The sequence below is a fragment of the Empidonax traillii genome, unplaced genomic scaffold (genome assembly GCF_003031625.1).
Source record: "Empidonax traillii isolate 1590-97213 ecotype Southwest subspecies unplaced genomic scaffold, ASM303162v1 scaffold31:size1920502, whole genome shotgun sequence".
Taxonomy (NCBI): Eukaryota; Metazoa; Chordata; class Aves; order Passeriformes; family Tyrannidae; genus Empidonax; species Empidonax traillii.
In genome coordinates, this window is record NW_020955224.1 from 995,897 (window position 1) to 1,023,768 (window position 27,872).

At 46.0% G+C, this 27,872-nt stretch overlaps 1 protein-coding gene across 1 annotated transcript; it reads left to right on the forward strand.

The window, feature by feature from the left end:
• The first annotated feature begins 258 nt into the window (after positions 1 to 258).
• On the forward strand, positions 259 to 18,693 carry ACBD3 (acyl-CoA binding domain containing 3). Its single transcript, XM_027911392.1, has 8 exons — positions 259 to 532; positions 7,848 to 7,989; positions 8,991 to 9,131; positions 9,838 to 9,996; positions 11,782 to 11,956; positions 14,573 to 14,765; positions 15,437 to 15,721; positions 16,572 to 18,693. The coding sequence occupies exons 1-8, from the start codon at positions 274 to 276 to the stop codon at positions 16,781 to 16,783; spliced, it is 1,566 nt and encodes a 521-aa protein (XP_027767193.1). The 5' UTR covers positions 259 to 273; the 3' UTR covers positions 16,784 to 18,693.
• The last annotated feature ends 9,179 nt before the right edge of the window (positions 18,694 to 27,872 follow it).

Consider the following 27,872-nt stretch of genomic DNA (forward strand, 5'->3'; position numbering starts at 1 on the left):
CACTCCTGTCACCCGGGACTTGCTGGGGGCGGAGGCCTGTGGATGGGTGCCGGCAGCTCCCCGAAGTGCCGGTGAGGGCAGTGACCCCGAGGGGAGGGGAGGGACGAGCTCCGTTCCAGCCCCGTGCCCGGGAGTATCCCGTGCCCAGGGAGCGGCCCGCGCGGGGCGGGGCCGTGGGCGGTCCCGGAAGATCCGGGTCGGAGGGGACGGGAAGTCGGGACGTGGCCGCCGCAGCAGAGCAGGAGGCGGAGGGCGGGCGGGAGGCGGCGGAGGATGGCGGCGGTGCTGAGCTCGGACCGGCTCGAGGTCTCGGTGGACGGGCTGACGCTGAGCCCCAACGCCGAGGTGCCGCCCTGCGAAGCGCGGCCGGCACAGGGCGAGCCGGCGGCGGGGCGGGGCCGGCCGGGCCCCGGTGCTCCCGGCGCGACGGAGGCCGGCGGCGAGGCGGCCGAGGAGGCGGCGCTGAGCCTGGAGCGGAGCTGGGGCTTCGCGCTGGAGGAACTGTACGGGCTGGCGCTGCGCTTCTTTAAAGGTGAGCCCCGCCCCAGCCTGGCCCCACACAGCCCCGGCACGGCCAGGGGCAACCACCGGGCCCGGGGCAGTCCCGGGCGGCATCGGCCGGGCCGGGCTGCGGGGCGCAGGGGGAGCCCCGGAGGGAGTCGATGTGCCGGGCGAGGGGCGAGCAGCGGGTCCCGGCGTCGGAGGCGGTTCCGGAGGATGCACTTTTCCTGGTTCCTCGGGACCGAGGCGGGCGGCGGCAGAAGAGCCGGCAGAGGCTGCCCCGGGCCGCAGGGTGCCCGCTCCGCGGGGCTGGCAGGCACTGCCGGGGGTTTGCAGCGCCCGACCTGAAAACGGAGCTACAGAGGTCCTTGCTGGTGTCAGGGGAAGGCAAAGCTCTCAGACGTGGGCGAGGAGCGCTCGCTTTGAGCTGCTGACAGCCCGGATCCTGGCGGGAGGTGTGGGGCCGTCTCCGCAGGATGCCAACTCCGGGGCTGGCTTTGCTGCTTCAGGACGAGGGGACGTGGTCTTTAGCTGTGACCGGGGAGGTTTAGGTTGGACTTTAGGAAGAATTTCTTCACAGAAAGGGTGATTAAACGTTGGAATGGACTGCCTGGGGAGGTGGCGGAGTCACCTTCCCTGGAGGTGTTTAAGGCAAGACTGGAGGTGGCACTTGATGTCGCGGTCTAGTTGACAGGGTGGTGTTCAGCCATAGATGGGACTCGATGATCTGAGAAGTCTTTTCCAACCTAATTGATTTTGTGTGCCGTCATGACTCCCGCAGGCAGCTGCATGAGGCAGCAGTGAAATAGACAGGGTGTAGGCCTGGAGCGTTTTCCTTAGGATTCCCTGTAGCCAGGTTTGCGTCTGCAGGAAGCCAGAGGTACCTTGCCACTCTTGGTTTCTTTAGGAGAAGGAAATCAGCTGTGTGGTTTAGAGAAGAGCTGTGTTTGCTGTAGCACTGTGTTCAGCACGTTGAGTGATGTGTCGCTCCAGAGGATTTCAGGCAGCTGCTGCTTTATGTGGGGCACAGAGCAGGGAGTCCAGCAACATGCCTGCACGAGGGAAGACAGCTCTGTACTTGGAAAGGTCGGTATTGTGGCAGTCAGTTGTTAGATGACCTCCCAGGAAGGCTCTTTCTTCTGAGGGCGAGCTTGGCTGGCAGGTGGAAACCCTGCTGGAAGGACCGAGTTGTCTGTTTTCTTCACATTGGTTGAGTTGTTAGGAGCGTGTAAGGCTTTAAGCAGTTTCTTGAGCCCTGGTTCTTTGACCCTGTTCTAATGCCCTTCTACAAAGCATTTTGTTAGTGTGCTAATATACAGAGATATTACTTTTTTAAGCTGTATATAAAAACCCTTAGGAGATCCTAAAATTTTGGTGTTTAGTTTTATTTTTCTTTTGTATCAGAATTTGCTACAACTAGTTATCAGGAAGCATTGTACCTTCTGTCTCTTTCTCCATTCTGTGAAACCAGTTGCTTAGAAGAATTCTGGTTTGGTGTAATTAGTGTTTGTTCTTAAAACATGATGGAGAAAGAAACATCCACTACAGCAGCAAATTCCTTGTCTCAATCAGCTATAGTCTTACTCTGTCTTGAGTCTGAATATTCTACTGGAACCTGTGTTTACAGTGTAAAAATTAGTCTGTGAATGAGTTTATCTACATTATTGCTATGTAGATAAGAAGTAACCTGTATCTGTTATATCACATTTTAATGGAAGTTATACTCAAGTTTATCTCCTCTTGGGTGGTGAAAAGTCAGTGTAATGTTACCTGTGTGTAGGTTCCAGATCCTAACATTGTCTTGTCTCAGCAGTGGGGTTTTTTGTTGCTGTCCTTTTAATCAAAACTAAATATCAACACTTTTCGACTTACTGCTGCTCCTTTTTTAACCTTCTGCAATTTCTTGTAACTCATGGTCTTACTCAAAAGAGGAAAATTTTCCACGTTGTTTTGAGTTGTCAGACTTTCCAATAAAGACCTTATTTCTTTTTATCCTTATGGTTGGAATAACTCACGCAAAGTCATTGCCCGTCATTTCATCTGTAGCTTTTTTCCTGAAAGTGGCATGACAAGAGGATTTTTATTTATAGATGCAATGGTGAGTTACAGGAGCTTGTAATACTTGGGTTACTGATTCTGCCAGCTTGTTCTATATCTGCACGGCTCTGAAAATAATTGGTCTCGTTTCCAAATGATTTTCGTACATCCACTGTCAAAACAACTGTGGGAGTGGGCACGCTTGTTTAGCAGCCTTGTACATGCCGAGGAGCAAATATGGATTCCTCTTGTACTTCAAGCAGCAACATAGGAGGCATCTGAAAATTCCCTGATGTTATTAGGTCAAAGCTGAGACCTTGTTCATCACCATTCTTCTAAAACTGTGCTGATTTGGAGATAGAGGTGGCTGTGAAAAACTTCCACGGAAAAAACAAGTGACTCAGAGCAGTATTAGTTTGGGAAAAGGATGGTATCTGGTTTAACTGTGGTGACTGGGATGGAAGGCGCTTGGGCCGGGATGCCAGAGGAGCCCTGTGTGAGGTCAAAGGGTAAGCAGCGATCACTAGTTAAGCGGCTTCCTTTCTGCTTCAGTGTGCAGACAGAGTTGTCTGTAACTCATGATATACTTTCTTCCTAGAAAAGTGGAATGTGATCAAAATACTTGGGATTTTCCGTATTACAATGACTGCTGTCACTTGTGTGTGGTGGCATGTTGCAGGGAACAGAATTGCTAGAAGAAAAGACAGGGAGGGAGTGCATATAAACAATGTGCGAACTGAAACTAGGCTAGGATATTGAAGAGACTCAAGAGCTGCTTTATTCTGTCTCTGATAAAGACAGATCTAAAGCAGATCTAAAACGTTTGACCCTGTGTCACTTCCACTGTTGGGCCTTAGGCTGTGCAGGAGATGTGCACTACCTTTTTTTAGCATTCATAATGGCTTGTGAAGAGAGCTTTTCAGAATAACAGCGGCATAGAAAATAGATGGTAATAGTGTTCCAGTCCATTTTTCTGTGGGAAACCAGAGCCTTCTTTCCCTTATGTACTCTTTCCCTTACTGCTCCGTCGAGCCTAGTACAGGTCGACCAGCGTTTTGCCTGCCATTAAGAAGCTGCTCCCCTGTGCTGGATCCAGTGTACAGTGGAGAACACAGTGGTGTTGCAGTCATTGTACATTTCTTTGTTTCTAGGACTGTCTGTAAGTGTGAGCCCTGGGGCGCCTGGCAGAGTACAAGTGTCTCTGATGGCTTATTCTGCTTGTTGAGCTGGTACGAGCTATGCCAGTGAAGGCAGCCTGTTCAAGACATAAGTTGTGTCCTGCAGTAGGAGACGGTGGCTTGCATAATTCTGCCAGCAAATATCTTCCAGTATCAGCCTGGCGTTGTTGTTTTCCACATCCTGTCATTGAAATACCACTGCACCCAACCTTCAATATATGACAGTCCCTGAAGTGTTCATGCAGTGTCTAAAGTGATTTGCAGTGCAGCACATCTGAGTAGGTAATACACAAACCGTATCATTTTGTTATCTAAAAGCTCTCCTGGAATGTTAAGTACTCCAATTTTCTTTGACTGCTCAAGTTATTTCCTCTTATCCTAACAAGAATGCATCTTCAACCTCAGCAGAACATCATTCTGAATTAATTGTTTGACCTCTTTTCTGAGCACTAATTTGATGGCATGATTGTAATTCGTAAGTTAAGTAGGCTCTTGTTTTCAAGAATATGAAAACCCCTATAACTTATCTACATCTGTGAAGTTGAGCTTTGATCATACTTAATTGGAAGGGCTGGCTGGTAATTCTTCTGGTGATGCAGAACACCTTTAGGAGAGGAGAATTAAGAGCGTAAGAGTGTACTGGGATCTGCAGGAGCAGTTCAGTCCTTGCACTTCTCAGTTTTGGTCTTACTCATTAAAACTTTGCAAGTGAATAGAATTAACATATGTGACTTCAGCTTTTAAGAGCTGAGGTGAAAAATCACATTTCGCAAACTTTTGTAGCTTCTTCTAGATGAACTGACTGAATGCTATCCCATGGGAATTAGGGGTTTAGAGTGGGTGAAGTTGGAGAGGAAGGTGCAGCACATTGTGCCATGTTTCTTACAGGGGGAAAAAAATCAGAATTTACACAGGAGTAGCAGTGTCTTGCACAATACGGTCTCTTAAGCATATTTCTTCAATTCCTTTGAGGCTAAATTTGCAGGCTTTTGTCAATTCATGTCAATAATACAGGTCCACATAGTGACATAAGCCCCTGTTACCAGCCTCTCATTACTATGACAGCTTCATCTTTCTGTTGTGTTTGTGGGCTGAGCCTCTCTCAGGCCCTCTTGGGTCAGGCATACCAGTATCATAGGGAGCGTTGTGTAGTTGCTGTTTTACTGCTGTGCACACACACCCTTTGGAATTCTCAGTGTGTTCCCTAGAGCTTCAGCTTCCTGACAGCTGTGTTAGGTGTGCGGGTAATGCCTACTTAAGTGGTACGTTCACAGACGCTTGAATAAATGTGGTGCTTCTACTTGTCTCGACACACTAATGCTCTTTTTGGCATATTTGACTCTGCAGATGAGTTCAGCTCCTCTGGTTCAGTTAAACAGCAACAATTGCAAATCTTTGGGATGATTATACAGCATGGTTCATGCTGAAGAATTCAACTGAAAAATAACTAGTGTACCACTGCACTGTCTGACTGGCTCCAAGTGTTTTTCTGATAATTTACTTCTAATCTGCATTATCTACAAGTCACTGAATGCCTCTCATACTTTTCTCATCTGTCTGTTTTCCTCTCTTATTTAACTTGTTTGTTGTTCTTCCCTTGGGTCACCATTCTTTGTAAATGCAGATCTTGGCTTCTCTCAGTAATTAGGGCATGAGGTCTGACTTCTCTGTTCCATGAAAATGCAGATGTGCAGTGCATAGCATGGGAAATGATGGGGTTTTTTCACTCTAATTCTCTTCTGAAGTGAGTTCAAATACTGATGATGTTATCTGGCTTAGGCAGTGGTCTAGTGCATCAAATAGCTGTGTTTTTTGGCAGACAGATGTAGGTACACAGGTTGTTCAGGGTAAACTATGCTATAGGGACCCCCTTGAGAATCATACTTTGCTCAGAAGTCTGGCAAAATTTCAGTTTAGTGCCCTTGTCAATTGACATGCTTTTTAGCACAGTGCCCCAGGACATAAAGTATTATTTCAAAGTGCATGCTGTTTATTGAGGCTAATAGAAGTGCTTGTTAACTAATAAGTAAATTCTGAGTTAAATGTGAAGTGTGAAGAATTGAGGAAAAAACCAAAGGGCTCCTCGGGAGGTCTTGAGAGCAGGAGACTTGAGACCCATGGAGAGGGCTTACTAGCATGTGGTGATTTGCATCTCTTAAGGATCACAGACTTGGGATGGGAAGGGACTGCTGGAGATTGTCAAGTTTAGCCTTCCTGTTTCAGATCAGGCTTTGTGGGACTGTCTCTGTTTGGGTCTTGAATATCTCCTGTCATGGAGATTCAAAAACTCTGGACAGTGTGTTCCAATGCCTAAAGTTAAAAATCAAAACAAAATATAAAAAAAACCACCAACAAAAACAACAATAACACCCCCCCCAAAACCAACCAACCAAAAAAACCCAACAAAAATGCTTAAGTGGCATTTCCTGTATTTCAGTTTGTGTCAACTGCCTCTTGTCCTTTCACTGTATACCAGTGAAGGGTTCAGACTCTGGTTCAGTTTTTATATCCCCCCCTTCTGCACCAGATATAGCTGGAGATATCTCTCCAGCTATTTTTGGAAATAGGTATTTTTGTGGAGAAAGGCTTCTGTTTTTGAAGCTGGAAGCTATATTTGCTGTAAGGTTGTGGGACACTGGGACAAGAGTGAATACTTCAGATTCTGCATGAGTGATGTGGACCTCTAGGAATGGGTAATAAGTAACTAACTGTTTGCTTTCCTAATAATTTGATTCTGGCTTCCAAACAAATGGCATGCATGTAGTGGTTCCTTGTGATGTTTTAACTGAGTAAGTCCAGTAACATACTGAACTTTCTCTGTCAAAAATAGAGCTTCTTGCTGTGACCTGCACACACTTTCCCTCTGGGATTGTTTCTGATTTCCAGAAGTATTTGCTCTCAGTTTCTCGATAAGCTGTAAGTAGAGGTATTTTCCATCCTCTCTTATTCTAGGATTTGCTTCTTTTCCTGTTGATAACTCTATTCACAAGCATCAGCCAAGCAATTTTGCAATACGTGTCAGGTCTGAAATTTAGGTGTGGACTGTTCACTTTGGGGCTGTAAACAACTTGCTCCAAAGGAGAACTGGAAACTAGTGGCAGTTCTGCCTCCAGCTCCTGACTACATGGAGAGCACTGCAGTCATGAAGTGACTATCGCTTATCTCTGGTAATAGCTTCCTCATTTCAGCCCTACCAAAAGGAGATGATGCTTATTTATTTGTTTTCCTGTTCAAGACAAATGTCTTCTCTTAATGAGCAGTGTAGTTGCATATGGTGGTGCCTGTTTTCTGTGATTTGTTTTGACAGTTTAAATGTGCTGAGGTAAATCCTAGTTGACTAATTCATATATCATTTTAAATCAATGCCAGTCTCTTCTTACCCGTAAATGTGCAGCGGGATCTAAGCAGGAATGCTTCAGAAGGTGTTGGTGTGGAGCCACTGGAGTATGTTCAGGCTTATGTTGTCTTCTTCTTATGTGCAGAGCTCTCTGTACATGTTGGTGCTGATGGAGTCAGCTCTAAGACTTTGCATTGTGACAGGCTATTCCAGCTGCCTTGGCAAAGTGCAGCAATCAAATTCCCTCAAGGAAGAACTCTCCTTAACTCTAATTTTTCATCTCTACAGTTTTCCTTGCTTTCTGCCTTGGTTGTTCTGCTTTCATCGATGTGAAGAGCATGAAAGGAGAGCAATCTATAAAGTTAACATCACATCTTTCTTTGTGGAATATCCTTCCTATCCACGCTAAAGTAGACTTGGCAGACACACTTGAATTCAGTTGGGGTTTTAAAATACTTCAGAGATGTAGATCCATATGGTATGATGTTCAACGAATTAACATAAATATTTGTGGTAACTTATTAGCTAAGATTGACTGTAGATAGTATGATGAAAATATATAGATAGTATGAGGAAAAACATTTCACAATGAAGTTTTAGCAGATGAAATGCATGCATTTCTTCTGGACAGATCTATATTTTATTTGAATAGAACTGTCCTAATTTGTTTAACCTTTTGTGACTTGACTTATTCTTTTTGTATGGAGGAAATTATGGTAATGGTTACACAAAATCCTCTTTTCTGTCCTGTGTTTAATCAATTAATCATAGCAGTGACATTTTTTTTCCTACAGAAAAAGATGGCAAAGCCTTTCATCCAACATATGAAGAAAAGCTCAAACTCGTGGCACTGCACAAGCAGGTTCTGCTGGGACCTTACAACCCTGACACTTGCCCTGAAGTTGGATTCTTTGATGTGCTGGGGAATGATAGAAGGTAAGAGGGCTGGTGCTTTTGTGGGTCTTAACTCTGCATTTCCTGTCTGAAGATAACATCATCCAATTTCTGCAAGAAGAGTACCGGTATGTGGGTTATCTCAGTGTGTGCGTATGCTAATGGAAAGTGCAAGTGGCCTCTTCAAATGCATCTTAGAAATCTTGAGTCACAGTTCAGTACAGGACTAACAGATGGGGTTTTTTCAACCACATTAGGAGATGCTGCTGTGCAGGCAGTCCAGTTTCTCATAGCAGTTTAGGGCTGCATTAACGTGCAGGCCCATCCGAACTCCACACCAGGGTTACAGCAGGTTACAACCTTTTGCAAGCGGTAGAAGCATTCACCATAGCCTGTCCTAATACCAAAGATAATTTCTGAAATCAGACACCTGATGCATTCACACTGAGTAAATTTTTTATGAGATCTGGGCAGTCTCAGGTATGTCTCTGGTATTGCTTGCAGTTCAGGCTGCAGTCCTTGTGTTCGTTGTTGCTATTTCTGGTGTGAAGGCAATGTGCAACACAGCAGTGGCTTCTCTGAGCTGGACCTAGTGCACTGCTTTTGAACAAATGGATGTAGCTTTCCTTAGGAAGAGCCAAGCTCTTTAACTAACTGAAGCGCTGTAATCAATAATTGTTACCATATTTGTTCAGAAAAATGTATACATTTTTTTCCCACAAACTAGAGTGGAAGAAGGGTAAAAAATACATCAGGTTCACTTGTAGCTGGCAGTAATTTTGACATAGTTCAGAATTCAAGGTAAAGTTGATGGTATGTATGAGATTTCATGTAAGAACTGAGTTAGGTCTGTTTGAAAGAGTTGTTCTGATGCAGGCAGTACTGTCTTTGGGGAAAAGTTGTTGATTCTCTGAAACTGCATGCGATCAAGTATGGTCCCTGGTCTTCCACCTTTTCTTCTTTGCTGTGTTCTCAGAGTTCACTACTGACTTGAAAATAGTTGAGTCTTGTGTTATTTCAGGTGATTTCTCTCTTTTTCTCAGGAAGGAATGGGCTGCTCTTGGAAACATGTCAAAGCAAAAAGCTATGACAGAATTTGTCAAGCTCCTACATAGGTGCTGCCACTTGTTTTCAACATATGTCACTTCCCACAAGATAGAAAAAGAAGAACAAGAAAAGAAAAGGTAACATTTGAATGCTTTGGTGTTGGTGATTATTGTGAACTCTTGACCTGTGGAGAGTATCACAGCTGGCCTAGGCTGAAGTTGTCTTTGGAAGATAAATGCTTGAAGTTTAGGTGGCCATGGTGCCATTTGATCTCTTTAAGCTTTTTTGCTTTGTCAATAATGAATGGTTGTTTCTGAGGTGAAGACAGCTAAAATATCTGTCATCTGCTTAAGAAGAGATGCTTCACAAAATGTCTGTCCCAATGTCTGTGGACTGAATTGTCAGGTGTTTTAAACTCCTAGTACGGGTTAGCAACTTGACAAAGGCTGTCTTAGTATTGCTTACATGTCATGTGGTTGTTAAACTGTAGTATCCACATCGTTACTGAACATGTATTAAAGCTTGGAAGATGTGTTTATAAGGTTTTCAGGCAATTTTCTCTACTGCTCTCTGCCACAGATAGCATAGTAACAGGTTAGCATGAATATCAAGCTGTGACACAGGATTTACACTTGTCATGCTGCTGAGCATGGTAAAACTGTACAGTAATGTGTTTTCTTCATGTGTCCAGTAAGACACTTCTCCAGGCCAGTTTAAGAGGGAGGAGATCATACCACACAAAAAGCCTTATTGAGCAGGCAAAAGGCAGGCTACAGCATGTTGAAAATAACTCATCCTAGGACTGTAGGAATGCTGAAATAGCTTATTGAGTGGATGTTGCAGAAGAGAAGAGGAAGAACGGAGGCGGCGTGAAGAGGAGGAGCGGGAGCGTTTACAAAAAGAAGAAGAAAAACGTAGGCGAGAAGAAGAGGAAAGACTGAGAAGGGAAGAAGAGGAGAGGAGGAGAATAGAGGAGGAACGACTTCGGATGGAACAACAGAAGTGAGTAGCAGAAGCAAACAACACTTAAAGTAACTGCCTTGCACTTGAGACAATTGTATCTGTTTAAATGGTTCTGCTTAAGGTCAGAGCACTCGAGCCTGGCAGTGACATTTGCATCCTTAGTTAAGAGGGACACAGTTTGCAGAGAAAAATTATCCTAATGTGTTATTGTATGCAGCTTTCTCAGATGAAAGTGCCAGAGAAGCTTTAAAGAGAAGCTCTGGAGGTTTTTGGGTTCGAGGGCTGAACCTCATGAAAACTTGTGGTTCTGCTTCTTAAGTGATTAATGCAGCACTCAGCTGAGCAGAGCTGTGTCCAGCTGGAAGTGTTGTTTGAACTGTGACTTGGAAGTTTCTTATCTTGTCACAGAAGACAGAGCCTTGGAAGTCTGATAACTGCAGATGAGGGGAGTACAGAATGCACATTCAGATGCACTTAATCACTGTTCATAGCCTGAATTAAATTGTTTACTTGGAATATAAGCTCTAGTTATATTTCATTGTTCCCATCATATGCAGATGCTGAAACGTGGATCTGGCTTTGCACATTTAATATTTCAGGGAATAGTAAAGCTGTTCCACATCAGTCAGCAGTCATTTTCCATAATAAAAATGTCTTTGCAGGGTATGTCTCTGATGTAGATCCTGTACTTGCTATGTAGTGGTTTTGAGAAGGGAGCAAATAATTAATCCACAAGTTTTACTGTTTGTTAACACGGTGAGAGCCAGAAGAGCGTAAAAGAGACATAGACATAAATTAACAGACCTAATAAAAAGTGTTGCACAGTGCTAAGTAACAAGAAGTGTGGTATGCCTTGAAGCTAAGAGGGATTTTTACATGAATAAGAGTTGTGTATTAAGTGGTCGTAGCAGGTTACAGAGACAAAGAATTCAGACAAAGAGGAATGTGGGTACTTATGTACCAGCCAAGTGTATCTAAACTGGTCATAGTAAATCTTGCTCTTTAGGACAGAAAACAAGTGGGAAGGAAAAAAATTCCTTCTACATTTGTGTTATATTTCCTTTGAAACACTGATAGCTGGTTACTGATGGACGTAACATATGGGACAAACCCTGGATCTAACTAGTAATTTACTCTATAGTTTCTATTAGTCCTTCGGAAAGAGGATCAAAACTGAGTCTGCACATAAGTAACCCATTGGTTCCTCCTGAAGTTTCAGCAATGGAGTTTACTGGAGGTGCAGATGCCCCATCTGGCAGCATCTTTTTTTTTTTTTTGTTCCTGAGTTAGTCCACTGTCAGTCATGTTTTTCATACTTGTTTGCATACTGACCGGGGAAATTAAGATAGTCATGTGGTATGTTTTTCTTAGACTTACCAAAAAGCATTGGCATGCTGTACAGTTTTGTTCTTATCAATATTTGTAGGTCTGCTAGAAGGATGGTTTCTGCATGTTTTCTGGAAGAACCACATGTGGATTTTTTCCTTTGCTTGGTGGAGCAATTTAGCCATGCATTTTTTGGTACCTCTTTATCAGACTACAGATTGAGAATTATGTAAGAGGTCTTGTTGTTTTACAATGTCTGATGTTTCCAAACATTGGGTAGAAATTGTTGCTTCCTTCTGTATATTCTCAGCATATTTTTTAGACAAAATTCACATTTGCATTAGGTCTGGGCACTGCTCTATTATGTAGATTTATTTTAATTGGGTTTTGCAGGACCAGAATTAACTGTCTTTGAGGCCAGTTAAGTCACTTAAGTACAGGGATTTCCTCAATACCCTCAGCTGCTTGTAATCTGGTACTCTCCTCCCACCAACCCAGGCAGCAGATAATGGCAGCGCTGAACTCCCAGACTGCCATTCAGTTCCAGCAATACGCAGCCCAGCAGTATCCGGGCAACTACGAGCAGCAGCAGATCCTGATTCGGCAGCTCCAGGAACAGCATTATCAGCAGTACATGCAGCAGTTGTACCAAGTCCAGCTCGCACAGCAACAGGTATGGCTGACCGGCTGAGGAACTTGGATTTTGTGTCCCAGGCTGTCCCTGGGAGGCGTTGCCTTGTCTGCTGTTATCTCCTTGAAAAGATAATTGCTGCAAGGAGAGCTACTGTGCTAGTGACTAATGCTGCTTCAGATTCAAACACCAAAGCCCCTTTATTTAATCTTTTTTGAGTAGTTTTCTGAAGCAGCTGTTAATTAAGAGAATTCTAAGCAGTCTTTACTAATGACTTGGTTTAATATTATTATTGGAGATCAAGTGTGAAACGCTCTGCTGCAGCATCGGTGGTGTGTGTGTAATTTAATGGGGGTACATACCAGTGCATCTGAGCATGAACAGACCTACTCAGGTGACTCTCCCTGTAGGTATGAAAATCTGTGCAGAGCAGCAGGCTTTGTTCAGCCCTGTGTTTCCAGCTGAGCATGCAGCGCTGATGCATCACTACTGTGTTTGAGATTGCTCCTCCCTGCCAGCTTGAGCTCTACTGACTTCTCTCTCCTTTTGCATATATTGTCTGACATCAGTGTCTGATGAAGTTACTTGCCTGCAATAAGCTGCTTGTGAGTTGGGTAGGAGGACTGACTGTAACTGGCAGCCTGAGGTCTGTTCTTGAGCTAAGGACTTAAAACTCAGTAACTGATTTCCTGTTAAGTCATTTGCATTTTGTTGAGGCTGATGCCCTCAGCATAGAAATGTGGAAGGAAGGAAGGAAGGCATGTGAACCTCATGAAGTTCAGCAAGGCCAGTGCCAGGCTCTGCAGCTGGGCCAGTTCAAGGCACTCTCCAGTATCAGTACAGACTCGGGAGTGAATGGATTGAGAGCAGTCCTGCAGAGATGGGCTGATGAATGAAACACTGGATGTGAGGTGGCAATGGATTTTTGCATCCCAGAAAGCCAATCATATCCTGGGATGCATAAAAACAAGTGTGGCTAAAAGGTTGAGGGAGGGACATGATTCTCCCCACTCTATTCTGCTCACATGAGACCCCCCCCGGAGTACTGCATCCAGCTCTGGGGTCCCAGATGTAAGAAGAACATGGACCTATTGGAGCAGGTCAAGAGCAGGGCCAAGAAGATGCTCAGAGGCAACTCTTCTGTGGAGACAGGATGAGAGAACTGGGGTTGTTCAGCCTGGAAAAGGGAAGGCTCTGGGAAAACCTCATTGCAGGCTTTCAGTATCTAAAGGAGCTTATTAGAAACATGAAAAAAGACCTTTTTACCAGAGTCTGTAGTGACAGGACAAGGGGCAAAGCTTTTGGGCTGAGAGAGTGTAGGTCTAGATTGAACATAAGGAATAATTTTTTTTTTTTTTTACAGTGTGGGTGGTCAGACACTGGCAGAGGTTGCCCAGAGGAGCTGTGGAAGGCCCATCCCTGGAACTGTTAAAGGCCAGGTTTGATGGAGCTTTGAGCCGCCTGATCTAGTGGAAGGTGTCCCTTCCCACAGCAGGGTGTTTGGAACTAGATGGTCTTTAAAGCTCCCTTCCAAGCCAAGCCATGATTTGATGGAGTTCAAGTGGTATAGAAAGGGCAGAGACTTTCTGCCCTGTTTTAGTTGCTCTTGAAGATTAATGACCCCTTGGTACCAATGCTTTGGTGTCACAGTGATGAACAAAAGCTACAGCTTCATCAGACTTGGGCTTGATGTCTTCTGTAGTTGATGCTGCTCCCTTGAGACTGAGGTGTAAGAGAAGCTGCTGCCAAATTTCTCCAGTGCTGTGAACACTGCTCCTTTAGATCATGGCTGGCTGCTTTCTATGCACAGAAGACCTGATGCCCTCCAAAATCCAGGCAAAATAGCCTTTCCTTATAATGGCTTCCAAAATAATCCTGCCAGGCAATGAAGCTGATCTTTCAAATCTCTACTTGGGCAACTCGTATAGACGAAAACATGAAAAAGAAGCATATAACAGAGCTAAAATTATCTAATTCAGCTTTGGACTCCCCTGAAGCCTCAGGTGGTTTCCATAACGCTTCTGAGGAATGCTTTCTGTGTGGATGCCTGTGACTCAGCTGCTTTGGGATCTGTTGGTGCAGTTACACAGTGCTGTTCTCCCGTGGTTGCTCACAGATCAGCTTGTGGTGCAGTTAGTTTTGGAAAGGCTGTATGCAGTAAAGTTTTAGAAAAGTTCTCACCACTTTCTCTCAGTGGACAGAACTGCTGTGGATCTGGGCAGCATCTGTACAAGTGCTCCGATTTTAAATTTAACTGATGTTTGACTGTATTCATTCTCCTGCAGAATACCTATAATCCATTTGTTCATCAAAATCTCATTGTTATTGTTAGGAATATATATTATAGGAATGCAGAACTTCCACAGTTACGTGCAGGAGCTTGTTGTATGTACCCTAATAAATTTGATTTTTTTTTTTTTTTGTTCAGATTGTATCCACCAGCCTAGAACAAAGTGACTTCTCTTCCCTTGATACTAAATAGATGTAATTCTCACTGGTTAGTGTGTGCTGCTTCTGTCTTTTGAGTTAAGCCCCCCTTTTTGGGGTGCAGGGGGAGATTCTTTTTTTTTAAGTTGTCTTTATACCTTCTGCTGGAAGGTATAAAACTGACATCTTGTGAGAGTTTGGCTTTCCTTGATTTAATTTCTGTCATTTTAGGCAGCCTTACAAAAGCAACAGGAGGCAGTGGTGGCAGCAACAGGAGCACCTCTGACTACTGCATCCAAGGTGAATACACCTGCCCCAGGGGACACCCCATCTATTAATGGGCAGGCCAGTGCACATGCAGACAGCCCCGAAAAAGAGTTGGATCCAGAGGCTTTGGAAGAAGCACTGGAAAATGGACCAAAAGGTAGGACTAGCTAGATTTCTTAATTAAAAATAAATAGCAAAAGTGGTTAAGTGGTAAACATGGTTATTGTGGCTCTTTGCTTGGCTTTGTTAGGCTATGGAAAAGCTAGGTTTGATTCCTGGGTCTGCTGTTCTCTCAAGGCACAGCAATACTGTATAGGAAAAACGCAACTTTGGGAAGGGAGGGGAAGAGGAAGCAGCAAAAGCATTTCAGCGAAACCAGTGGGATCCAGAACCTCTTTTCACTCTGAACTTGAAAAAAAGGAGCATAAAAGTTCTAGCACAAAAGCTGCTCTGGGCAGAAATATGTTCAATCTTACATGAACTCAGGTCAAAACTGATTTAAGATCCTTTCAGTGAAGGGTTCTGTGCAGTATAAACCCGTCACCTGTGGCAGCACGTCTGTCTTCTTATTCTTTTCTGTGTAAGCACAGTTGGTTTAAATGTGACTAATGGGGGAACTGGTAGCATTTAGTAGTTTTATAACTGAATTTGGCCTCCATTTCATACACATCTTCAGTGTTGAAACCTGCTTCTTCAGTTAAAAAAAAAATTACTTGAAAGCAATTCTGATGCTTGTGGTCCTCGAGTGCTCCCAAGGCACACTTAAGTATCCAGCATAAATAACTGAAAAAAAAAACCTAACTGGAGTATTTCCTCCCATCTCTACAGATTCTGTTCCAGTGATAGCTGCCCCATCAATGTGGACACGACCCCAGATAAAAGACTTCAAGGAAAAAATCCGTCAGGATGCAGACTCTGTGATCACAGTGGGCCGAGGAGAAGTGGTTACAGTCAGAGTACCAACTCATGAAGAGGGGTCTTACCTCTTTTGGGAGTTCGCTACAGACAATTATGACATTGGTTTTGGGGTGTATTTTGAATGGACAGACTCCCCTAATACTGCAGTCAGTGTGCATGTCAGCGAATCCAGTGATGATGAGGAGGAAGAGGAAGGTAAGCATGCTGATTTATATAAACTGTCAGAGTTTGCTGTGAGGGAAAACCCCAGCTGATTGTCTTGTGTAATTTCCTGGCTTCCCTGGCTTACATTTAACTAGAATAGTGTTTTCAATTTTGAATAGGAAGTGCAGTTCTGAAAGTACCTTCAGTCACCTCTTTTGATCAGAGATAGGTTAAAGGAGTTGAGTCTGGGGACATCCTTTTTCTATGTCAACTACTCAGTAGGATAGACTGAAACCTGTGCCACAATAGAGCACAGTGGATGTGCACACTGAAAACCTTAAGAAAAACCCTGCCTTGCTGTTCATGAGATTTTTCTAGAGAGGAAGTTTCCTTGAGGCTTCAGCAAAACAGCTTCAAAGAGCAATCCCTGCCAGTGGCTGTGACACGGGTCACAGCCTTTGCCTGTGGGGGAATCTAGCGAAAAGTGTTTTGCAATGAGCATGTGATTTGCTTAGAAGGAGCTGCGCTGATATAGGAAGCAGTGGCTTTCTGGGAATTACCACTAAGTAATCTGTAGTAGTAAGTATGTCAGATCAGTAGCAGACAGTGTGGGGTAATGTGTTACTGAAAACTAGAGCTTGGCATCTCTACAAACTGACCCAGCTGTCCTGGGGAGATGGATGTGGTAAGTTTTAATATCAAGCTGTATAATTTACAATAGAGTGAGCATGCTTGCTGTTCCTCCTGCTTCTGGGTGCTTTAGCCACGGCCTTAGTGTGAATCCCTTTGACCCGTCTGATTTCTAAACTAACAAAGAGTGTTTTGTCCACTGTAGATCAGGCTGACTTTCTCTCGCAAAGCATCCGCCCATGTTAACTGATGCCCTTTTTTTCTCTTGCAGAAAATACTAGCAGTGAAGAAAAAGCCAAAAAGAATGCCAGCAAGCCTCAGCTAGATGAAATAGTGCCTGTGTACAGACGAGACTGTCACGAAGAAGTGTATGCTGGCAGCCACCAGTACCCAGGGAGAGGAGTTTATCTTCTTAAATTTGACAACTCCTACTCTCTATGGAGGTCAAAAACAGTTTACTACAGAGTTTATTATACTAGATAAAGGTGTGGCTGTGTCTGAGGCTGGGCTGTGCAGAAGATGTCATTTTATTTGGAATTTTCTTCAAGCATAATGGATCCTTTTGAGTCTGTGTTTTATCCTGTCTGTATCTGTATGGTTTGTGTGAACTTTTAACAAGTAGACACTGGGATCTTCCTGCTCCATGACACTAATGCATATTGCATTGGGCTTAACACAGGATCTCCCTAACCTATTTGGGGATTGGAGTTAACCAATGGAAGTCATTGGCTCCAGTGCTAAGGTCACATCAGTTGCATTTGTTAAAGTCTCATGAAGAAGGGGGAGGGAGTTGCTGCTTCACTGGCTGGGTGATCTGATGTTTCCAGGTCTGGATGCTTTGAATAACTTGTTAACAGTTAATTTAAAGGTCCCATCAATAACTGGTAGATTTGGATGCAGTTTGCTGTGTAGCAAGTTTCTCTTTACTGTAATTGAATGTCAGATTTTTTTACACCATTAAAACTTGAAACTTTAAGTTGATGCAGTTTAGAAACAAGTTGTCTCACTTCTGTCCTCATCAAAGAAACATTCAGTTCCTTAAACCAGTGTAGTGTCTAAGACGAGGATGAACAGCATCCTGAGAGAACAGCAAATAACCTCTTCTGAAGGTGTAAACTGAATGACAATTAAAAGTATATGTTACAAGAAGAACTTTAATCTCTGCCTCACTGCTAACCCTAAAATAAAAAAAGTAAATTTTTTGATGCAATTGACTTAGAACCAAGGGCACAAACTATTTCTGAGTTTGTTGAGTTTTTAATGGGGTAGACTTTAAGAAAAAGAAGTCTGCAGGCTTGAAACCAGTTTTCTGCACAACGTTCTGGTTTGTTTTTGTAAGACCTGAATAAGCACGTTGTGCATCTGAAGAGCAGTAAGTCACTTTGATAAAGTATAGGAGTTAATGTTGCACTAATTGCAGAAATCACTGCCACTCCATTTTAGTCTGAACCGGTGATACTGGGGTGTGAACTTTCTGCTTTAATTTGTAACTGTCAACAGAAAGGCAGAGTGCACATACAGATACTTAACGTAGCTTTAATCTTAATTTCATGTGGTTTGGTTGGGGCATTTTGTATTTTGTATAGTGAAAAAAATGCAGGTGGCTACTTGGCTTGAGGCTGCAGTGAGAATCCACACCCCCCGGGACCCAGGGGTGACGTGTTGCAATAATGACTTGTGCAAGTGCTCTCTGCATGGGTAATGCACTTTGTTACTGAAAGGAAATGGTTACTTTGGGTCTCAGATCAGCTCTTGCAGTAAGACTTCCATTGATTAGCTGCAGCATGTGCAGTTTCACGGCAAATGACGTTGAGTTTGCGGGATTTGTTTGAAGAATCAGTTTGTACATATATGATACTTTTACTTTTCTCATACCAACCGTGGAGATACTTCTCCTAGAATGCTTAACTTGTCATCTTGCTTTTGGTTCAGCAACACCGTACCAGCTTATAGCTAGTTAGTGCTGCTTTATCCAAAACCACTGTACAATGTTCTGCTCTTGTGTACATACAGTATATAAACCATGACTTTAGAAAGTACCTTGCTTTTAAAGGAAATTGTATTTAATGTAAAAAAAAAACTCACAAAAAAAGAAAAAAAAAACCAAACACCTTTTAAAAAGGCAGGCACTACTATATTTCTTCTGGTCTCCAATTTACATTTTTTTTGGTCCATACAAAAGTGTTACAACTTTTTCCTCTAAGAATATTTGTTCTTGGGAGCGGTGTTTGTCGCTTTAAATGGCAGCACTTACTGTCATGTGTTGGATGTTAGAACTTTTACGTTTTCAGACTTTTTTTATTGCCTCTGGCTGTTGATTAGTACAGTACAAGTGCGATTTCAAGATACCTTGAGATAGTATTTAATCCTAATTAAAATACATTTATCTGTAATGCTGTTGGCTTTTTCTTAATTTGCAAACCTTGGCATTGCTGTGTATGGCTATTAAGCTAAGATAAGCTTGTCACCTTCCCTCTCATTTTTAAAGGCTCAGTACCATGCTCACACTGTGGTTTTAGCAGCCAAATCGCTCGGGCCAAAGGCTCTGCACAAGAATGTCGCTGGCTCGCTGGATGAGGCCATCTGTCAGTGCTGGAAGAGCCCAGCTCAAACTGCATCATCGCTTTGGTGTTTGAATGGGGAGCAGAAGGGGTTGAATGTGGGCGACTAGAACCTGTGAGCTCTCTTCTGCCGAGAAGAAAAGCACCTGCCTTTCCCCTTGAGGCTTAGTGAACCCGGACCCCGAGGGCAGCAGGGGCTGCCTGTGTTGTCCTGAGAAGCCCTTGGCCCAAAGGGAAAGACAGAGGCAGGACCATTCATAGTTTAGACTGAACAAGAAGAAAAGCAAGGACCTAGAGGCAAAAAGGCAAGTTATTCCAAGGTTTCTGTTGGCCAAAATCACCCTTTACTGCTTACCTGCTGCTGTTAAGTAGCTTATTGCAGATCTGAGGGCAGCACATAGGTTGTGCGCTAGTTTGGTCCATGGCCCCATCTGCCCCTGTAGATGGCAACCCCTCGAACTGGTGCTCTCAGATTTCACCTGAGGAGCAGAAGTCTCTTCAGAGAGAACAAAACAAATGCTGTGCTGTGAGAAGCGAGATGCTGGGATGTTCAGTGTACCATAGTCTGGGTTTGCTACAAGCTCATTTCACGGGAAATGTGCAACTGCATTGAAAACCAAAGTAATTACAGCAGCAAGCCTTCCCCAGTTGGGCCTTTTTTACCTGTCTCATGCATGTATAAATTCCCCTTTCTCCAATTAAAAGTGAAGCACTGTGCTTCCTTGCAGCTCACTCGAGGCAGCTCTCTTCCCCAAAAGAGTTGTCGTAAACACTTTCTGAATTGAACTGAGTCACTGCCAGTAACTCCAGGTGATGCAACGTAAACAGATTCACAAAGCTGGGTTCCAGATATGCTCGTCCTTTGAGAAAAGCTAAACAATCCGGGGGACAAGCCATTGTTAGAAATTATGTTGTTTCCAAAAGCACCATCAGCATGGATGTTACTTCTGCAGTTTCTTCCAGGCAGTTGTGTGGGACACAGCAAGGCTCGGTCTTCCTTGCCTGCTGTCCTAAGGCTAGGCAGTTGCAATTGAAACAACTTGCTAATTAAGCCACTTGGCTGCTCTGTGGAATTATCCTCTCCTATCCTCTTTACTCTCCTTCCCACCCCTTGGCTTTTAGCACTTTCTGCCTTGTACTTTGCTCTGTAAGTCGCAGACTAGACACTGATTTAGAGCAGCTGGATGCAACCTTTGAGGTAACTGTAATGGGCAGGGCTCAGCCATTTAACCTCCTACTAATGCAGTTGCTTTAGGAGGAGTAAAAGTACGCAGCACAGGCCTGTTAAAAGTACAAAGAAGCAAAGTAGTTGCCCTTCACACAAGTGCCAGCTGAGCTCCAAGCTGACAGCTTAGGCAGTTGTTAGCCTTATTAATCCGAAACAGAAATGAGAAGGCTGCTTTCTGACAGCTTGATGCTCTCTAGCACGAGATCCTGAGATTCCCATCCTTTTCTTTTCACCTCCTGCTGCATTCCCAGTGAAAAGATTGCAGAGGAAGCTGGAAGAAGCCCACTTCAGATCTCTAATCCCTCCCAGCCTGCTTGACTCACGTTCCTGTACTCTGGATTTGGGCCCTGTCGCTCCTGCCCTTCCTTGAGCTCCTCTGCCATGTTTGGCTGTCTCACTCACGCACTGTGGGGACTTGGCCAGCACCTTCCACACGGCACTGCTCAAAGGTGTCAGATAGAGCAAGAGCCCAGTGAACATGCGTGTACCCCCAGGATTCATGGAAATTACAGTTTCTCTCTTGCAAGCTGCTATTTCTGCTCTGATCTCCCCTGTTCCACCTCTCCCCCCCAAATACATTTCAGATCACTAAGCTCAGCTCCTGCTGTTAGTTCATTTGCAGGAGGAGGTTTCAGCTTCCACAGCCAAGCCTGCCTGTGCTTTCATTCCTGCTCTCTGTGCAGGGAGGCAACATACAAAAGGGAAAACTTCTGGGGCTGGGCCACTGCTTTATTTGTCACAGACATCTGCAAGTTCCCGTGGTAATGCTGGTCCCATGCTCTGTGAGAGCAGCGTGCTTGCCCTGGGCTCCGGTGTGCCAGCTGTGCTTGTGCTTGCACCAAGAGCTGGTTTGACAGGGCAGGTTACAAATGTTAAGTACCTGCTTTTGGGTCCACTGCTTGAAAAAATAAAACTTCTAAACTCACACCCACATCTACATCCAGCACTGTGTACTAGAAGACTAAGCAAAGCATGAAATGACATCCCAAATCTTTCCCCAAATACTGCTCATCTGAGACCTCCCAACTGGACATCAAAGGCCTTTCAAAGGTGTTCTGCTGAAACAACATCAGACTGGCTGAAAGAAGTATATTAAACTATTTGGACTAGTATTAATTAGATACAATGCAGTACAGATACTGCATATGCAAGGTTATCATCTGCTATCCTAAAAACAAGAATCTTGCAAGGAATGAGGGAAAACAAGTTGACATGGTTCTCTGTAAGAAGTTCTCCTGGCCCCTGTTTTTTTTTGTCTTGTATCATCTCCATCATGAAGTTTGTGAGAAACCTGTTCCTTTTAATCAGGGAGCTCAACACTGGCATGCCTCACTGGTGCTCAGAGTTGCAGGAGTAACCTCTTATTCCACTTCTCTGGAATTCAGTGTTTTCCTCAGTGTCAGACTCCAGGTTTCATACATTTTGGTTTGAAGGAAGGGGCTGCTCAGCCATGGTCACTGCTCTCGTCTGGCCTGGCAGCTGATCTGTGCTGGGGCCCAGGAGAAGGTTTGATGTTATCCCTCACAACACATATGAGCAAAAAATTTGCCTTGGCTGTGTTCCCCTGATGGAGTACCTGGCCTGAGTGGAAAAAGCAGATTCCCTTGGCCTGACCAGTTCACCACTCCCTTTCCCCAGGGATATTTGAGCTCCTGTGCCACCCCTCTGGGCCAGCTTGCAGTTCCTTTCCCACTGCATCCCTCGGTTCGGTAGAAGTGTGCTAGGGAAGCCTGACCAGGGTTGCTGGCTTCTTGTCTGTCCCTGCACTCTTGAACAAACTGTGGGCAGGAGGGCTGCCGCTGCTCACCCAGTGGAACAAATACTTGGCCTTCTGCCAGCATTTCATTAGTAAAATGCCTGTACAGCCATCAAGCTACAGCACAGGAGGCATGGGACAGCGTTTAGGGCATGTGGGAACAGGCTCTGCAGTATGGACTGAGGGGCAACTCTGCCCACACAGCCACAGGGAGCCCAGCAAAACCCTTTGCTACCCTGGAATGGGAATTTGGCTGTCACTGCTCAGGAAACTGGTTTAGCCATGGCTTTCAAACCCTTCCTGTGCCACATGAGCAGCCAGCTGTGACCCACGTGCACTTTCTAGACCTGCCTGGATGGACCTTATGCACTGCCTCACTAGGGGAAAGTAACTCCCAGAATTACCACAAACTAGAATTAAAATTATCACAAACTCTGATGTTTATTACCTGTTGCAGCATCACACTGAGAAAAGCCCCTGCTCGTGCCCTTTCCTTCAACCATGGCCTCTAAACCGTGGTGCTGAGACCATGCAACTCGTTACACCCACTTCCCCAGGAGAGTGGCAACAAAGGGGGCTCTCCCCTTCGAGGCAGGGGGACCTCAGCTTTATGGGAGAGGAACCCCATCCCTCCTCATCGCCAGGTTTTTGTATCGGATGAAGCAAACCAGCCTTTGTGTCTCGGCTGGCATTCTGGGTGTGGTGAGAGCCAAAGGGTAGCTATGTGTTGGGGAAGAAGAAGAGCCTCCTACCTCATAAGCCACAGAAGGTCTTTCTGCCCTTTGCAGGGCAGCCGTAGTTTTGCACTGGAGGCTTTCAGGAGCCTCGAATCTCATCTCTCAGGCTCTGATCTTTGGCACGTGCTGTAAAACATCGGGAAGCTATTTGCAGCCTGCGTCAGGACAGCCAAGATCACAGAGCAACCAGCAGAGCTTTGCGTGTTGCTTGTTGAATTTGGTTCTGGCTTGAAGAGAAAGGAGGTTTTTAATGCCTAAAAGAAAAAAAAAAATGTCACTGAGCCCCGGATTGCTTCATATGCACAGGGAAGTGACTCCATGCAGACCTGGTGGTGGGAAGAACAAGGCAGGAAGCAAACTCAGCTGCCCTCCAGCCAGTGCCCCAGGGCTGGGCTTTACCCTGGCACAGCAGAGCATTGGGAATATCCCATCACAGCCCTGGCATAGAAACCACCTCCTGTCCCAGGCAGCTACACCCCACAAGGGCCCCAGTTTGGCCCATTGTGTCCCTTGGTGAGGAGTGAGGACCCTCAAGGCTCCACCGACCCAAGGTGAGGCAAACTGGGTGACATGGGGTAACACAGGAAAAGCACCATCCTTTTGCAGGCAACCATCTGCCAGCTGGAGATACAGCTGTGCAGAATATATCTGTGCAGGTTGCTCAACCTGGCTGGGTTATTTTCCCCTGGATGAGTAATGCTGTTTTCCTAGAGCCTGCCGACAATATTTTTCCTTGGCAAAGGCTTTCCCAGGGATACTTGTGCCAAAACTAATTTTTACAGGTAGATTTTGGTAGCCAGCCTGCTGGTACTGGATAAAGAGGGGGCTGGGGCAGTGAGCTGCCCCTCCCCAGCAGAAGGGACCCCACAAAGGACCACTTTCTGCTCCCCCAGAGCCAGCCAGCCCATGGGGAGGTGTGCCAGGCTTCCCTGGCCTGGCAGGGAAGCCAGGCCTTGGCTTGGCTTGCTGGTGCCTTACTGGTGGGACTTGCAATGGCCACAAAGCAAATGAAAGCCATAGGGGAGCAGGAAGCCACTGGCATGTCCAACCCAGCCAGGGCTGGCTGTCCCAATGAGTTGCCAGCCTGGCAAGCCACAGCACTGCCAAAGCAGCCTGGTTTGGCCCCAGCTGTCAGAGGAGCCCTTTACCTCGTGCCAAGGGAAGGGCAAAGACCTAAAACAGTAGGAAAAAAGGTAATAGCAGAAGGCTCCAGCTGTTGGTTTGCTACATTTCTGTGCTCTTGTGGGATAGGGTGTAACTTGGAGCTGGGGTTGGGCTGTGGGAGAGCTGGGGCTCACTCTCACCATGGTGTGTGCTCTGCAGCAAAGGAGTGATATGATGCCAGATGATGCCACCTCCTTCTCAATGCCCTTGTGTCCCCAGGGCTCTCCAAAAGCCCCAACATCACCATCCCCACTCAGACTCAACCTACATGAGGGTCTTAGAAGGACCATCATGTGAGAGCTCTGGGCACAACCCCATGCAAGGAGAAAGTGGGAGGTGAAGGGAAATACCCAGCAGAACTGGAAGTGGTGTAGAAAACCTCCCCTTACACAGAGGAGCTGCTTTGCCCAGCCATAGGAGCATTTCTTTGAGCCAGGCTTGGAAAAATCCTGCTCCTGGATTCAACCCAACGGTTGTTTTAAGGTAGGGAGCTGCAGTTCAGCAGCTGGGTTCTGCTGGGCATCTGTCCTCTATATTTTCCATCTCCATGCTGTTAGCAGCACAAAGTCTCTAACGAACTTACCCAGGCAGGCTGGATAACACACACACAGGGCTGTGGATACACTCACCATGCCAGTGCACACCCTGAAACACGTGGAAACATGGCTAAAGCATCCCCACAGCATCAGGGAGGGTAGCAGGGCACCTCCTGCCCACTCACCTTTCTCCACCCTGAGCAGACACAGAGGACCATCCAGCCTTTCTAGTGTTGGATCATCTCAACACCACAATAAGGCTCTGGATGACAAGGTCGCCTACAACTGGCTCTGGGGGTTGGGTTTCAGACACAACCAAAACTTGAAATATAAGTGCAAATGCAGTTCAAAAAAAATAAATAAATAAAAATCTACAATCAACTACTAACCTGCCTGGCATGAAACTGTCCTCCAAAGGCAGCAGCAACACCCAGCTCAGGTTCAGGACGGTCCCCACCAGCACCTCATACCCAGCACCAGTGCCATCACTGCCTGCAGGAGTGGGGAGAGGGATGTTTTAGCCAGCAAAGCACAAAACAGATGCAGGACCCCATCCTACAGGCAGCAGCCAGACTGAGCCATCCTTGTAAAACAAGCCCCACAGCCCTAATTTCTCATGGCTTTTCATACCTCAAACCTAGATAGCATTTAAATTCAACTAAAATCACCATCAGGTGAACTTTCTGCTGCCACTGCCACACTAGAGCGTAGTTCTGCTTGGCTACAGGGGTTCAGTCCAGGAGCAGGTGGCCCTGGGGGAGTGAGTGGGTGAACCAGCTTTACGTCCCATGGCACCCCCATGGGTTTGCTGGAAATTTTCCCCATTTTCCTTGCTGAAAAGGGTTGAGGACCAAACAAGTCTGGGACCAAACAAGTCTGAGATTCCATCAGCACCAGAGCCCCTGCAGTAACCAGGGCATGTGGCTCCTGCGTGTGTGCAGGGGATCCTCCAGACAAGGAATTTCCCATAAATACTTTCTTCTGATCACAGTGCCTGCTGTGCCGGGCACCCCATGCCTTCCCTCGGCCTGTGTGGGAGCACTGGTGGCTCCCTTGTCTCTTCATTGCTCTGGAATGGGGACACCTCAGAAGATGTGCCAGATGCCAGCCCAGGCCCAGAAGAAGACCTTGGTCAAGGCTCCTGGAGAGCAGGAGCAAGGCTCCCACAGCACAAATCCTGCTGCTCCCAACAGCCGCCTGCATCAGCTCCGGAGTGACCAGCCCAGCACGGCTGCACTTGGGTAGCAGGAGCCAGAGCCCAGCACGCCTCATCAAAGCATCTGCAGACACTGCAGCTTTTTCACACGAGTGAAAAAGGGGAGAGGGGGGCAACCCCACACTGGCACTGCAAGTAGCATCCTGGAGAAGAGCTGGAGCTGATGACCCACTCAAATGAGGTGACAGCTTCTGCTGTGTCCTCAGTCAGGAACATTTGGCAGGCTGGGTATGGCCCAGCAGCACCGCCAGCAAGGAACCCCAGCTCCAGAGGAGGATTCACTTCCACTCAAACACCATCATTGTACAGGGAGCAGCCAGGATCATGCCATTAGATGGGGCTATAGTTAAAGGATTGGATTTGAAAATTATATTTTGGACTCTGAGTGGGACTTGGCTGGTGGCAGCACGGAAGTACTGGCCTTGGTGTGACCCTCTGCCACACGGGGTGAATGCTTCTGGGATGCAGAGGCATAGCAAGGAGGGATGGAAGTCCCACAGAGTCCATGGGAAGCTGTAGGTGGGAAAAGTTACTAAATTGCCCATGTTGCTAAGTTTATCCACTCTGATTTTTCTGTAATACCCCTTGTTTTCCCTGGTGCAGTACGCAGATCATAGCAATGGGAAAGACCTCTGGCAAAGGCCTGGTGCTAATCTGCCCATAGGCTCCTTTTGGCTTACGGAAAAAGTGTCCCCAGTTCCTGACCTAAACCAGAGAACTGTCAGGGCTTCAGGTACTGATTAAATGCTTAGGGAAAAAAAAAATACTAAAAAATAATATGCCTGAAGACTTTGAAGCTCCAAAATGATACCAAGCCGAGAAATCCCCAGGGGCCACCAGCATCTTCATGGCACTGATAGGGGGGATGAGACATGGAGTGCAGTTTGGTCAGGGTTTGCCAAGCCACAGCGAGATCCCTTAGCCGTGGGGTCATCCCATCTCTTTTGCCATGCAAGCTCAGGTGCCTTCACAGTGTTTGGAGAGGCACTGGAGGCAGAGGAGCTGGGCTGGCCCTCATCCCAGCAGAATCAGCATCTCTCCTACCAATGTGGCAACTACTGGATTATAAGCCACAAAAACAAACTTCAGGCATGTCAACTGGCCATCTCCCTGCGCAGGCGTGTTCTGTGCAGCAGAAATCCACTTCCTAGCATGTAAATTACCTCCTAACAAGCAGTTTAGTTCCAGCCCTTTCCCCCTTTTGAGGACGTGAGCGCCCAGGAATAGCTGCTGACAATGCTATCAGAAAACACCAGGATTTTTGGCAGCGCTCACGGTGTGCCACATCCTGTTATTTGTGGGAATAAAGCCGTTTAGCAAGGATGAGAGGAAGAAAAGGTTCCCTCAGCCTGCACCCATACCTACTCTGCTCTCCTGACACCTGCAGGGGAGGACATTTTGCAGAGCCATCCTGGGCCATCCTGGTCTCTGGGAAGGATGGAGTGGACTGGCCAAAATCCACTGTGCTTTGCCAGGGACCACCATACCAGCACCTGGTCATGCCCAAGAGCATGGGGCATAGCCCAGGCTAACACTAGGGACTAAAAAACCAGCCCTTCCCATCTTTCATAAAGAATAGGTGACCAGATATGGACCAGAACAAGGAAGCACAAGGCTGTTCGAGCAGGCAGCACACGTGCCTATATGAGGGAGGGGAGCAGGAAAAGAAATAGGAAGTGGAGACAAAGAATTTCCGCAACATCCCTCAAAACTGCTTCCTGCACGTGGAGAAGTCAGGAAACACTTACAGAAGAGTTGCCCAGCCCAGGCTGAGCAGGGCCCCAAACAGCCTCCAGGGACAGGGACCAAAGCACAGGGAAATAGATGGAAACTTACAACCCACATCCAGATTAAAAATCCCACCTGACTTGTCAAGAACCTTGGATTTGGGAAATCTAATGCACTACATCTCAGAAAACAGGTGGACCAAACTCTGCAGGACCCATATCTAATCTACATCCCACCCCATCAGCAAAGCCCCTCCCAAAAGCCCAGTGAGGAGTCAGCCACCAGCAATGCCACTGATCCTTTCCGATCCTAGAGGGAGAATGTCTCATTTCCACTCTCACCCTTTGCTCCAGGAGGAAAACAGGGAGCTAAACTACTTATGGGTTGAGAAACGTCATGTCATGCATAAATAACTCAGTCTCAGCCCAGGGGCAGAAAGGCTGGAGCCCCAGGAGATGCATTAATTCCTTGCAACAAGCCAGGAGGATCTGGTGGCTGCACCACACAGCAGCAGGTGACATCTCACATCCCCCCAAAGCATTGCTGACTGCTGCATGGGTTTTCAGCAAATTGCAGATAGTGTTTTTCCTGCTTCCATGGAAAATTTTGGATTTACCCATGCTGTTAAGCAAGCAGAGCTGCCCAG

Bases quoted from the DNA above. Each gene is read 5' to 3' on its own strand.
- ACBD3 (XM_027911392.1), top strand. From the start codon at position 274: ATGGCGGCGGTGCTGAGCTCGGACCGGCTCGAGGTCTCGGTGGACGGG. The intron at 7,990-8,990 runs GTAAGAGGGCTG...TCTTTTTCTCAG, and splicing joins GTGCTGGGGAATGATAGAAG to GAAGGAATGGGCTGCTCTTG. The intron at 9,997-11,781 runs GTGAGTAGCAGA...CCACCAACCCAG, and splicing joins CTTCGGATGGAACAACAGAA to GCAGCAGATAATGGCAGCGC.